Below are 15,180 nucleotides of genomic sequence, written 5' to 3' on the forward strand. Positions count from 1 at the left end.
GATAATGTTAAACAGGAAATCTATTTTCAATCCAAGTATTATTTTATCAATATTAAAGGCCTTCAATTCTTGAGATTCAGAAAGTAGTAGCAACAGAGGTAATCGTGTTAATAATCCTCATCAACTAGCGTACTAAATATACCTTGTAGATAAGATAGGAGAATTCATCATTTTTCTCATAATGATAAAATATTTTCAAATTATAATGATTTATTATTAGGAGTTATTATTCTCTCTTAACTAGGCTACAGCAAATTGAAAAGCAAAGAATAGTAATTACGTTACTACAAGTAATAGGCCTAGCATATTGGCAAAAAAAACAAAACAAAAAAAAAAAAAAAACCATTGAAACCTTTTCCACTTAATTGATACATTATTCTCAATTGATAGAATATAATTAATAATTATCGTATAGAATATAATATAATTCTCATAATTGGAAGATAGCGGAATGGAAATTATTCCTAAATTTATTTCAACAATCATACGCAATAATAAATAGTCTATTTGAGCTCATCAAAATATACAATAATTTACCTTGAGCAAAGTGATAAGAAACGTAGCCAAGAGCCATACTTTGCAACTGAAATTCAAATAAAATAATTTATAATGATAATACTCCTCCTTCTCTCTAATTAACTATTTCATTGAACGTTAAAATGTTAACTTAATCTTGACAAACAAATCATGGTTTTATGTGTCATAATTGGTATTTTCTTCATACAGAAATTGATCTATATTATTTCTTACTTACACCGACATTGTCCTTATTTCTATTTGTGAGCTTGTTGAGGTCCTCCTCACACCTGATAATATTAACAGGACCGCCGTCCTCGTACCTGACTTTGATTCGGCCCACTCGGTCGATCCACACATGTCGAAAACCCATTCTCCCGTTGTATCATCTTGGCTCTGCCGAACAGCTTACGTCTCTCCGCCGTTATAGATTGGTTTATGTAGATTGGACTATTTCCCTGCATGTTGATATGTTGAGTTGAAAAGTCTCTACATTCTTTCCTCTTTTTGAGCAAGGCATCCTTATCTCCTCGACAGACAAAACGAACAATGATGCCGGCGCGGTGTTGTCTCTTCTTCTGGGGAGGCGATGACATGCATCGATCGATCTGCGGTCCAGCTTCACATCCAATGCTTTCCCGATCTCCAGTATTCGACTCTGCACATCCTCGTTCTGCAACTCCGGAACACCGTATACTTCAAGGGTATTTCTCCGACCATATTGCTCCCGATCGTCATCTTTCATCTCCAATTCCCTAATTTTTCCGTTCAGAACTGAATTTTCATTTTGTAGTTCCCTAACAGTTCCTCTTAGTTTAGCAATTTCAGCAGCATTTTCATCCAAGGTCTTCCTACAAGCGGCTATATCAGATCCCAACTTTTCCAGCAACTCATCCTTAACCCGTGTTAATATACTATTTAATTGATCGACCGTTAGTGGATTATTGTCGGTACTTGAATTAGTGTTTGTTTTTGCCGGAGCACTGAGCTTGTTTACATTATTGAGTTACATTATTTGAATAATGTAAATTAATTTGCTACTTCCCTTTGATCACAAGCACTTGACACTAACACTGTTGAAAACGTTTTGAGCTGGATGAAAGTATGTTTTCCTTGTTCACTTCCTATCTTATCATAATTTACGTCATCTGACCTTTCATAATATGATGCAACTATTCTATATTATATGACAGAAAGAATGTTGAATAAAACTCATCTAATTTGTTATCATATGAAATGTATTTTCAATAATAATTAAAATGTTATGATTCATTTCATTGAAAAATTATTTGTATTAAAAAATTTATCATGATTCTCAATTATTAAATTTCAATGATATTTTCCAATTTTTGTTGAAAAATAAGTCACTCCAAAAAATTTTTCTGATACTTAACAGTGATTTTTTTGACTTATTTTTGATTATGAAATTTTGAGTTATTTATGAATAATTCATTGAAAAAATGATATTTTCTCTTAGAATGTAATGAATTTTATCGAAAATTAGTAAAAATGAGTTAATTTTAATGATTTGAAAAATAGCATAGGCTATCAGCCACTCCACAAGTGCTCTAGCTCTCTCATCATACTATCTACTACTAATTTTCTAGAATATAGATCAACCCTCATCTAAGACATAACTAAAACTTTCTTGAAAAAACTATCACGCAAAAGGAACAAAAAAAGTAACCCTTCTACAATATACACAAAAGAAAATGATAATGACCTCACACAACTACTTCCCGTTTCATCAACAAGATGTATGCCGTGCGTTGCCGATTAATGATGTCATCTATGATGGCATGTCTAGACTGTAGCTCTCACTATTATTCATGATTAATTTTATTCACAAAGCTATATATTATATACAACTACAATATATTGAGGCATGATATGTAGATGATACTCCGTTTGTACTGAGTTTCTATCATACAATTACCTACTCAGTCCAGCAATCATATGATTTCCACTCAATACATAGGTACTAATTAATCATATTCATATTCCTATTCCATCCTTCAACTTAATGTATTGTCTTCCTCGTTTCTTTGAATGTAAACTCGACAACTGGCTACTATCTCTCGCTCTTCATCTGTCAATTGTTCAAGCTTCGCCGTAACCCACTCTCCATCTATATACAATCGTATATCCTCTGTGTCAATATTAACTAATCCTCTGTACAATTTCAGCGTGTCCGTTCCAATTAACATTTATATATTCAAATTATCTACAACTAAGAAATTCGTTGGCATGCGTTTATTATTTACAAAAATATCTATCAAAACTTGCTTTGTTATCTTCTTAGCTCTAATTCCCGTAACACCTTACTTACTTACTTACTCCTCGGCTCTACAACCCATTGAGGGTCTTGGCCTCCCGCAGTATGCCTCTCCATTCGTCCCGATTTTGAGCTTTCCTTCTCCATCCTCTGATACCCATCTGCCTCAAGTCATTCTCCACGTCGTCAATCCAACGCATTCTTGGTCTTCCCCTCAGTCTTCTTCCTCCTGGATTCATTCTGTGGACTTTCTTTGCGCTCCTTGAGTCATCCATGCGCTCCACATGTCCTAACCAACCTAGACGTCTCATTTTTATTTCAACTACAATGTCTGGGTTGTTGTAGAGCTCTCGCAACTCTTGGTTAGTGCGGATCCTCCACTCTCCATCACTATAGGTGGGTCCGTAGATTTTTTGGAGGATCTTTCTTTCCCAGACATTGAGTATGGTCTCGTCCCTCTGAGTAAGTACCCAGGTTTCTGCACCATATAGTACGGCTGGTCTTATGACAGTGTTGTAAACTTGCACTTTTAGCCTTCTTGAGATAAGTCGAGAATTGATAAAAGTTTTTAAAGCATAATAACATCTATTCCCAGCTGATACTTTAGCTTTGATATCTATTGGGACTTCGTTTTTTTGTGTTATTACAGCTCCCAGATATTTGAATTCCTCAACCTTCTCAAAACTACTGTCTCCAAACACAAAACGTCTTTCATTCCCTTGGGTATTTTTTCTACTATTGTGCATATATTTTGTCTTATTATTATTAATTTTGAGACCTGTTTGCTCAGATCCAGTCTTAAGTTGGTCAAATCCTTCCAGTAGGGCTCTTTTATTTCTTGCTAGTAGGACCACATCATCTGCGTATGCCATGTATTGTAGAGTCCTATCCATGATGGTTCCATTTGGGTTAACTGTCAAACTCCGTATAACCTTTTCCAAACTAATATTGAATAGCATGGCCGATAATACATCTCCTTGTCTAAGTCCATTACTTGCCAAGAAACTGTTGGACAGGCTTCCCTGGATCTTCACTCTGTACTTTGTACCTTTCAAAGTCATTCTCACTAATCTTGTAAGTTTTCCAGGTATACCGAATTCAATCATACTTGCTAACAGTCTATTCCTTTTCACACTATCAAATGCTTGCTTATAATCTATGTATAATTGGTGCAAATCAATATTATACTCATAGCATTTTTCCAAAATTGTACGGATAGTGAATATATGGTCTGTGCATGATCGGTTTGGTCTAAATCCAGCTTGGTAGTCCCCTAAAATTTCTTCCACATAAGGCATCAACATGGGCGCCGACTTATCAAAAACTTTGGGTGGGCTCAATTGCACCGGGGGGTCTGGGGGGTATGGAATACCCCCAGGAAATTTTAAGGTGCTCAGAAGCATTTTTAGGCTATCTTTTTACTTACACAGTATTAATAAACCAGGGAAAAAAACCTCAAAACACAATACAATTTGTTTGGATGATGAGTAACAATCAAGTTTTGACTAAAATAAAATAAAAAATTGCTTTTTATTGAGCATATAAAATTTGTTTGAAGTATTTTTTCAACTTTTTAAGTGAAGATTGCTCATTGTTTTTGTTCTTTTATAACAACATTAAAAGTGTAATTAACAGTAAACCAATCAACTTCATGTATAAGTTTTAATAAATAGGTCCATCGCCTGTTATGAAACCTAGGCCTATTGAAAAATTTTGTTCTCAACTTAGCTCTTTAATAGGATAATTTGCTTAGAATTCAAAGTTAGAAAATCAAGTATGGATGAAAAAATAGGTAACAAAACTGACTGTTACTAAGAGGTTCAAAAGCTATTTATTTTAGGTAAAGGTTACATAAGTTTCAATCAAAAATATTCTATTTATTTTAGGTAAAGGTTACATAAGTTTCAATCAAAAATAAGTTCTTGTATTTTAAATGTATGTGTGTTTTTGTATTTGTGTTTAAAATACAGCCAACCTCTTTAAAAAATAATTTAAGTAGTATTGAATGAAATTATTGTAGCCTAAATAACAGAATTCTGAGATAAAGAATTGCTGAAAACTGTCTTTAAAAAACATGACATGAAAAATTGACATTAGAATGTAAAGTAAACAGAATTTGAGGCTTTACCTGAAACTTTTATCCTTAGAAGAGAAAACAGAACAGTTTGTCCTTAGAAGAGTGCAAAACTGGATCTTCTGACTGGATTCCTTTTAATGAACTCGTTGATGACTTGACAAATGTCTATTTCTTCCAAAATATCTTGATGAGCATGAGTTATCGCTAAGTTGTTGAGTCTTTTCTGTCCCATTGTAGCTCTAAGGTAGGTTTTGAGGCGGCGCAGGGCACTAAATGAACGTTCGTTAGTTGCTGACGTCACCGGCACAACTTGAAGCAGTTTCAAGCCTTTCACAAGTTCTGGTAACATTTCCTTCACACTGGGTTCTAGTTCAAAGTACTTTTTAACATCATTCAACGTACGAAGTTGCAGCTTCTTTTGTTTGGAAATGTCACTCAACATTGACAAATGTAAGAATAATCTGTCAGTGTCCAGATCATTTTGAAAAAACTCTTTAGAGCGTGTCATATCACTTTTTTGTCCTTCGTTTAAAACAGACAGACACTCCCTTTCCACTGCAATGACCTTTGACAGTCCTGTTGCATCAAATCTGCTGGCAACACAAGACCTCACAGTTTCACAAATTTCAATGTATTTGATTTTAAAAAATTCAGCTGGTGTGTTGAATGTGTGGGGTGCTCCAGCCTCCTTGTTTTCATACCGTTGAGGAATGCGGCGTTTTCTTGCTAGTTCCGGTTCAGCTACTGATGGTGGCTTCACTGATAGGCAAAACTTCCAGAAGTCCTCAAACCCTCCACGCTTTTCTTCCAAAATACAGACTAGGTTAATAAACATATCTTCTAAATCAGTTACGCTCAAATCAGGTGATTGAACTTTGCGATTTACCTCTTCAACTGGGTTCATTACATAGCAATAAACCTGTAAAAGGAAATAAGTCTTGAAAGTCAGCATTGATTCCAAAAAGCCTGCACATTTATAACCTGCTTCGTTCTTATCCGAGGAAGAGATGGTTTTAAACAACTCCAAAATATTTTCATAATTCTTCAAGATTTGTTGCACACTTGATGCTCTCATTGTCCATCGAGTTGGGCAAAGTGGTCGAATTTCTGATGTATCATGTAGAACGGTAGCATTGGCACTGATTACACTTCTGAATAGTTCCATCCTTTTTGGGGATTCTCTAATATTATTAATTAGATCCTTTGCAAGGTTCATAATGTCTCTCATACAAGTCAGGCACCGAAGACTGTCTTCAACTGCTAAATTAAGACTGTGTGCAGTACAGTGGACAGAAATGGCCTGATGTTGCAAGTTTAAAATTAACTTTTGCAGTCCATTAAACTTTCCGCTCATATTAGAAGCACCATCGTAGCACTGTCCTCTCAATTTTTCAATGGGCAAATCCAAACGTAACAGAATGTCATTGACAATAGTAAACAAAGTTTTAGAATCAGTGTTTGGCGTTTCATATAATCCAATAAAATCTTCATTGGTGGTCAAATCATCATTTACTGTCCTAATACAAAATGATACTTGTTCGTGGATCGAAACATCACTTGTTTCATCCACCATGATGGAAAAGTGTTCACATTTTTTAATGTTAGATAAGACCGACCGCAGAACAGACTGACCTAGCAAATCGATTATTTCATTTTGAATATCATGGGATGTCCATTTAAAACCTGAACGATTTAGCCAGTCTTTTAATTCCGGGACATCTTCTTTCCTGAGTTCCAATAGTTGCAAAAAATTCGAGTTTTTGTCTTCATGGCCTCTAATTGCTAGACCTTGTCTACATAGGAATTTCATAGTTGTGAAAATAGCAGTTAGCGCTAACCGGGCTTTTTTCATGTCATTATCTATTTGCTCATTTAACTGGGCAGCTACACTTGAGTTTGAAACAGTTGACAATTTAAGAATACTCTCCTTGTGAACATTGGTAGTTTCATGAGTACGAAACTTTTCCAAGGCCCTTTTCCAGTTTGAAAAGCCGACAGAAGTAAAAGCATCTTCTCTCTTTAGAGTAAACTTAATAAGGCCTTTCGCTTCTGCATCTTTGCAAACTTTACAAAATGCTTTGTCAGTTTCATTTTCATATTCTAACCAAGAATATTTAGATACCCATGACTTCTGAAAGGATCTTCCCTTACCGATTACCTTTTTATTGCTGTTCAAATCTAAACTGTCACTATTACTGGGACTGGCAGATGTTCCAGGTACCACTACAGATGATTCCAGTGCTGGGAGTGGTTTTGCGATCTCATCAACACGCGCTTTTTTAAATACAAACTTGTCCATATTGTATCACTTACAATAATTCACTTGACACTCGATACTCCATCAATATTCACTGCTAATACTCAATCTCAATCACTCAATCACATCAATATAACGAAACACGATGTAAACTGAACTAATAGGAACTGACTGCAAGTGTTTGTTTACTAGGGACGATGTCCCGTTTGACGCGGTTCCACTAGACAAAGATGGCGGTGCTTCATCCCCTCCCTTGGCCGGCCGGGAGCAGTGACCTTGGCAAAAGTCATAGGCAACCTATTTATAGCTTGCTAACTGGTTGCAACTATTGAGCTACAAGTTGCGGGTTTTTTATTTTATGAAGTCTTTTGTCTTTACTTTCTAAACATTGAAATTGATTAATTTAAATTTTAAGGATGACAAGAATATTCAACAGTTATTAAAACGCTGTTTTCTGTTTTCAATAATTCCGATACTCGGTCAACTGTTTACTTTTAACAGATTCTTTAAGTTAGACAATTGAAATTTTGGGGGGGCTCCGCCCCCCCAAAATTATTTTTGAGGGGGCTTGAGCCCACCCAGGCCTTATGGAGTCGGCGCCAGTGGGCATCAACCTTCTACCTATTATCTTGGTTAGGACTTTATAAGCAATATTCAATAAGGAGATACCTCTATAGTTTGAGCAGTCAGTCTTGCTTCCTTTCTTATGGATAGGGCAGATTACCGCCATCCGCCAATCTTCAGGCATTTCTTCTTCTCTCCAAATTTGAACAATTAAACTATGTAAAGCTTTGAGAAGGTGTGGACCACCGGCCTTTATCATTTCTGCAGTTATTGTATCTTCCCCTGGGGCCTTATTATTTTTCAGTGATTCAACGGCTTCCTCTACTTCATGTATCTGAGGGTCTTCAATGAATGGTTCTGGACCTATTTGATTGCATTCCAGTTGTAGATCCTCCTCAGCTATTCCTCCAAGCAATTCATTGAAATATTCTCTCCACCGCTCAATGACTTGTTCTGTCCCGTAACACCAATAATAGAAATTCCAGTCGCAGGAAGATGTCTCAATTCTCCTGTCTCTTTCTCTATCTCCTCCAATTTACTTTTTGTTAATATTGAAACAGCTGATCCTGTATCAATTAATACTTTTATGTTCTTGCTTCCTATTTTTACATTCAACATTAGTGCTCTAGCTAGTTTATCATCTATCAATTTATTTACAGAAATGTATTCATCTAATAATTCTTATCTATGTCCGTCGTTGTTCTTATTCCTATACTATTTACAGTATAATTTCTTAATGGGGTAGAAGTAGAGTTTTCTTGTCGCCCTTCTCCACTTTCTTGACACTGCAATCGGGCTCTCACAGGTACATTAATTAGTTTTTTTACTTGTTGCTCTCAGCTACTTTCGCGGTCCCGTTTTATCATCCTTATTTGCACCCTCATAGCTTCTATTATGATTCCTTTCACCATCATTTCTCCAATTCTGCTGGTAATCATTATTTCGCCAATCCCCGTGATAGTTCGAGTTCCATCTTCCACCTCGTCCACCTCCATTGAAATGATTATTATGGTTGTAATTCTGATTGCCATAATTCCTTCTATCCTGTCGATTATCATTCTGCCTTTGTTCCTGTTGATTGTCGTAATTCCTTCTCTCAAACTTCGGGCTTTGGTTGCTTCTTTCCATCGAATTCTGATTGGCGACCTTGTTCTCCTTTTTCCCAGCCTCTTTCGAACCTTTCTGATCAGCATCAATGTTCTGTTCAGTCCATTCTTCTAGTAACCGCTCCATGTTCTCAACCGTTTTAATATTTCTATTAAATCTGGCACTCTCCAAGCCTACTCCGTAGTGTTTAGCAAGTTTTACAATAATTTCTTCTTCTGACATTGCTGGTTCCAAATTTCGTGCAATAAGTACTTGTTTGATGAAATACTCATTAGCATTCAACTTTCTCCCTCTCACAAATTTTCCATTTTTCATCCTATCTCTCACAGTATCTTGTATTTTCTCATTCCAGAATTTTGCTTTAAACTTCTCCTCAAATATTTCAAACGTTGTGATAGTCGTTTGCACAATCATCCACCACGCTGCCTCTTGATTGTCGAATGATTTCTCTATCACACCGGCCTGTTCTGCCCAAGATTCCCGACTGTTTCGTTGGAGATATTCCTTAATTTTTATGAGAAATAGTATAGGATTCTCGCGGAATTTGTCGAACTTGGGAACGTCATCAGATCCACGGCAATTCGTGTTTACAACAATATAGGTCTGTTCCTGACTATTTCTAGAGTATCAAAAATCCTATTTTTCTCTTGCTGGAACTCGTCTAAACTTTGTTCTACTCTTTTTAACGCCTCATTGTCAATCTCAACGGTTTTTCCAGACAATTCTTTTCTAACTGAAGCAATCTCTGTTGTTATTCTCGCGTCAACTTTTTCAACGGTGTTTTCAATTACTGAGATTTTCTTAGAAATTTCATTACGAATTTCTTCCGTTTTTTATACAATCTTATTCTCAATCTTCTTCTCTAGAAAACCTACATCTTTTTGTATCTTCTCAACAATTGTTTTGAGAGATTGTAAATTCTTTACCTCTTTGGAAACTTGCTGGATCTCTTCTCCTATTTCCTCGAAATAAGGCACCTAACTCTTCTTTTAAACCTGCCATGATTATTTTCAATGGGTCCTCTCTTCCCTCGCTAATTGAGTCATGGGTTTGAGTCGTATGAGGATCATTAACTGCTCCCATCCCTACTTGGACATTAGAGGCTTCAGAAGTATCTTCTAAATCATCTGAATCTACCGGGCTGCTGTCACCTGAATATCCCTCGCTAGTTTCAGTATACTGTTCATTAAGATTTCCCTCGCTATCAGCCATTTCGGTTTCAGAATTAATAATACGCCTATTTTTCAAATTATAAACTAACATACCCTAAAATACATGTCCCATATCACTAGGTACTATAGAGCCCACTGATGAAGATAAACTTTCACTATAACTTAACCAATTATAATTCCCAGCACTGACTTAAGAATATTTTACCCCACTACACAAGTTTAACACAAAAATTTACACACAAGAACACAAGAATTACCACAAGAACATGTCATAATAAACGCATAATAAGCGTAATTAATCCAATAATAAACAATATGAAAGAGATATAGATTAGACAATAAAAATAAATACTAAGGGAAATCCAAAAACAAAAAACTTTTGCTTTAATCAACAAATCCGATTGATTAACATAAGAATCAATGCCTCACGTTGGCGGCGACAATTTGAATTCTCTGTCAACTTGCTCTTTAAGTAAAGTAACTCAAAATTTGAAAAATAATCAAATAAGGATTAATTAATTAAATTCAATAAATAATCTGCCAATATATATGGCTTCTTTCGGGTGCCACCCAGTCTTTTCGACTGGGAAATGATAGTTCCCGTTCCCGGATAAACACCAGGAAAATGGTACCGGGTGTCTATAAATGAATATCGGGGTTTTAACGCTTTATAAGATTTATTACATTATACTTACAGTTATTAATGATATGTCAAATGAAAGAGCAATAGAATAGTAGAATATAAATAAAATTAACCTGAAACTCTTACTCTGGGTCGTGAATTCGGGATTTGTTGAATAAAACAAAAGATCAATAAGTTATTGCTGAATTATATTGAGAATTCAAATTAAACTGAATGAAATGAAAATGAAATAGTGCTGAGAAGCCTTACAAATGGAATGAAATGGAATATGGAAAGAGCTTCAAAAACTAAACTGAATCAAAAATATAATCAATTGATGAATTTGAATAAGTAAGATGAAATCTCAAAAATTACTAGAATAGTATTTATTAAATGAATTAAAATCGATATATACAATTATCAATAAAGTTTATATATTTAAAGAAATGTTCAAAACTAAATTCAAAAGACTACTTTAAAATAAATTTGGAATCTAAAAATTGAATAAAAAACTGTTCCTCTGAAATTACTAATTGATTAAACCCTACTTTAAAAAGGAGACTGGAAGGTTGTTGTTATTTTTGGCTAGTGGAGTCACAAATCAATAATTGAAATTCTAGTAGACTATGTGTTGAAAATAAAACTGAGGATAAGACTCACTGTAGCTTGATCACATCACTCTCCTATGAATTGTGATATCTGATGCTGCTGTCTGCAAATCCCAGAGAAAACTTCAACACAGGACACTTGACACCTCTCAATGACCGATTCTTCCAGACTGGCTTGGGACGTTCTCGTTCCTCCATATATAGCCTTATGTGTCGACCTGTCGCTCATGTGTGGGGTTCCTCTTCATAAGGGATCTCTGACTACCACCACTATTTGCCAATATTATTTATCTTTCCAGTATTAAACAATATTGGAATATTGGGGATTCTACTTCAAACTTTATTTATTACTCACAGTTCTCTTTCAGAGGAATAATAAATAATCTAGAGCTTGTGATAAAATGAAGCTCTTTCAATAAAAAATATTTTCCCTGACTCTCAGCTATGAAACTGATTCATGAACATGACATACAATAATTAATACTTTTCTCCAAGACTTAATTTACATTTTTAAACATCAATAATATGAATAAATACATTAAAGCAAAATGCATCAATTACATCAAAGGCAATACATAAATATGAATGAATACATCAAATTAACAAGAGCTAAATACATAGTTTACATCAAAAGTAATACAAGAATAAGGATGAATACATCAAATCAAATTTAAATGTGACTTAGTAACATTATATTCATTGTCTTTTTATACATAATTATTCGTAGTGCACTACCCTAAACTATAAAAAGCAGCCTACCTAATACTCATGAGTATGTGAACTACCGGTATTCAAATACAATTTATATTAGGCCAACTAATACTAAATTACCAATTTTTTAGTGATCTTTATTAAATGGAATAAGTGATGTGAGTGATTTAACCTATGATATCTTATTAATTATTTAATTACAAAAAGCTTTTTTGATTTCAATTGAAATTTGAGTCATTGACCTCTGAACATTCTAGTTTTGTCACATGGTTGTCGAAATCCTTAATTATTATCACATGCTCAACTTTCTAACATTTCTGGTTGAAAGAACCATGCTTGAAAAGTGCTGGTCGTAATTCTACGAAACATGCCATTCTACCACATGTCATTCAAACTACCCATTCACAATTATGCATTCATGCATGCGTTCTAACAATGGGCCTGTCCTTTCTGATCCTCTGGTTGTCTATAATACCTGGAAACGCTAAATAGTTCTACTAAGAAATATTATAGGTACTCAAAATTGAGGAGAAGGCTTCGAAATTAATGACCACCCTGAAACTGAATGTTGGAGAGGTCATTCACCCACGGTAGGGTAGCATATTTGGTGCACAATTAAACTGTGTGTTTGATATCTAGTCTCTATTGAAAAGTAACAGAAAAATTTAAAAACCAATTTTCATTCTCATAAGTTGTATCTGTTTAAATTTCTCACTTGCTAATGATGGCATATGATTTATTGAATCAATTTCTCGATAAAACAAATATGAAGTACAAACTAAATCTTCCTTACATTGATAATCACCAGGTCTCACGGCCTCAGTAGTTATGCTCCAGTATAGTAGGAAGCAGAAGGATGGATGGCAGCCAATGGGCCACTGTACCAGGAGGGAACGGACAGAAGGGACGTCAGCCAATGGTCCGCTGTACCCAAAGGGAATGGACAGAAGGGACGGCAGCAAACGGGCCTCTGTGCCCGTGGGGGATGAATGGCAGCCAATGGGCCGCTGTGCCAGAAGGGAAGGGATGGCAGCCAACTGGCCACTATACCAGGAGGGAATGGACAGAAGCGAAAGCAGCCAACAGGCCGCTGTACCTAAAGGGAATGGACAGAAGGGACAGCAGTAAACGGGCTGCTGTGCCCGGAGAGGATGGATGACAGCCAACAGGCCGCTGTGCCAGGAGGGAAGGGATGGCAGCCAACGGGCCACTGTACCCAGAGAGGATGGACGACAGCCAACAGTCTGCTGTGCCAGGAGGGAAGGGACAGAAGGGATGGCAGCCAACTGGCCACTGTGCCAGGAGGGAAGGGAGGACAGCCAATGGCCACTGTACCTGGAGGGAATGGACAGAAGGGACAGCAGCTAATGCGTTGCTGTACCTGAAGAGGATGGACGGATGGGGATGTATGGCAGCCAATGGGCTGCTGTATCAGGAGTGGAGGACAGGGATGTACAACAGCCAAGTGACTAGTTTCCCCACTCCTAGTACAGTGGTCCATCGGCTGCCGTCTGTCCCCCCTGTTCAGCAGCCGGATGAGGATGGATGGCAGCCAATGGGCCAATGTGCCAGAAGGGAAGGGACAGCATCCAATGGGCCCCGCTGTGCCAGGAGAGAAGGGACAGCAGCCAACGGGCTGCTGTACCTGGAAAGGAATGGATGGGGGCATATGGCAGCCAATGGGCCCCTGTACAGTGGGGACAGATGTCAGCCAATGGGCTGTTGTACCAGTGGGAGGACAGGGACGTGCAGCAGCCAATGGGCTGCTGTACAGGAGGGACGTATGGCAGCCAACAAGCCGCTGTACAGGAGGGATGTACAGCATCCAACGAATCACTGGAGGAATGAATGGTAGCCGACGTGCTGCTGTTCCAGTGGGAGGACACGGACGGACATATGGCAACCAATGGGCCGCTGTACAAGGGGGAGGAAGGTTGTGAGCAGAATGCTCTGGGCTGGAGCTTGTCGGCATTTAAATACTCTCCCAAAGTAGAGGCACAGAATACAACAGAAGGCCAGCAGAATAGGACATTCTGTTCACACGTAATCGAGTAGTTCTTTTGCCAGATTGTAGATAGTGTGCAGAACCCTACTCCAGTCTCGCTCACCCCCCTTCAGCACTCAGTCATCACAACAACTCTATCTCCCACTCCACTGACAGGTAGTCGCCCCACACTCCTTCGACACTATCACACACACAAACACACACGACACAGACATGCACCCACACAGTCAACTCAGCACCAGGTACCTGTCAACATGTGAAGCAATTATAGCAATTGTAGGACTATTATGTTAATAATATTATTCAACCACCTTCTGTTTTCTTTGCATTTCATCCCAACATTCTCCTGATGATTGGGAAACTCCAGCTGAATCATGACTGTATCATTTATATGACTCTGTGTTCTGTTAGAATGAGAATGCTATGTGAAGAAGTGGAGGAATAAGGAAAAGAGAAGAGGAAGAAGAAGAAGAAAAAAATAAGAATTTTCAGTTCATCATCTTCTAAATATTTATTATTTTTTATCACTATTGTATAATATATCTTCATCTTTCTTATCCTCTTCTCCTCCTTCATGATCCACTAATTCTTATTTCTCTCATATGCTACTCCTTCTTCTTCTTTTTCTCTTCCTTCTCCTAGAATAAGGAGAAGAAAAAGAAAAAGAAGACAAAGAGGAAGAAGAAGAAGAAAAATATCAAGTTTTCTGTTTATCATCTTCTAAATATTTATTATTCTTCTTCTTCTTCTTCTTCTTCTTCTTCTTCTTCTTCTTCTTCTTCTTCTTCTTCTTCTTCTTCTTCTTCTTCTTCTTCTTCTTCTTCTCTTCTTCTTCTTCTTCACCTTCTTCTTCTTCTTCACCTTCTTCTTCTTCTTCTTCTTCTTCTTCACCTTCTTCTTCTTCTTCTCTTCTTCTTCTTCTCTTCTTCTTCTTCTTCTTCTCCTTCTTCTTCTTTTTCTTCTAGGAGGAGGAAGAAGAGGAGGAGAAAAAGAAGAAACAAAGAAATAGCAGAAGAAGAATAAGGAGAAGAAGAAGAAAATGAAGATGAGAATGGAGGAGGAAGAGGAAGAGAACGAGAAGAAGATGAAGAGCTGAGAATAATAGTGGAAGAAGAAGTGAGAAGAAGGATAATAATTATGAGAGGGAAAGAAAATGATCAGAAGTTCTTCTTTTTCTTCTCGTTCTTCTCCTTATCTGTCATATCCCATCATCACTCCTCCTTCTCTTATTATTATTATCATTATTATCATCATTATCATCATCTC

General features: G+C 36.8%; 1 protein-coding gene across 1 annotated transcript; it reads right to left on the reverse strand.

Moving 5' to 3' along the window:
- Positions 1–4,169: 4,169 nt before the first annotated feature.
- LOC120351124 (zinc finger MYM-type protein 1-like) lies at positions 4,170–7,552 on the reverse strand. The gene is made up of 2 exons (XM_039427201.1): positions 7,498–7,552; positions 4,170–6,155 (listed from the first exon to the last, which is right to left on the reverse strand). The coding sequence occupies exon 2, from the start codon at positions 6,094–6,096 to the stop codon at positions 4,963–4,965; it is 1,134 nt and encodes a 377-aa protein (XP_039283135.1). The 5' UTR covers positions 6,097–6,155; positions 7,498–7,552; the 3' UTR covers positions 4,170–4,962.
- Positions 7,553–15,180: the final 7,628 nt, after the last annotated feature.

Source organism: Nilaparvata lugens, chromosome 4 (genome assembly GCF_014356525.2).
Source record: "Nilaparvata lugens isolate BPH chromosome 4, ASM1435652v1, whole genome shotgun sequence".
Lineage (NCBI taxonomy): Eukaryota > Metazoa > Arthropoda > Insecta > Hemiptera > Delphacidae > Nilaparvata > Nilaparvata lugens.

Excerpts from the sequence above, each read along its gene's own strand:
- LOC120351124 (XM_039427201.1), bottom strand. The coding sequence starts at position 6,096 with ATGAGAGACATTATGAACCTTGCAAAGGATCTAATTAATAATATTAGA.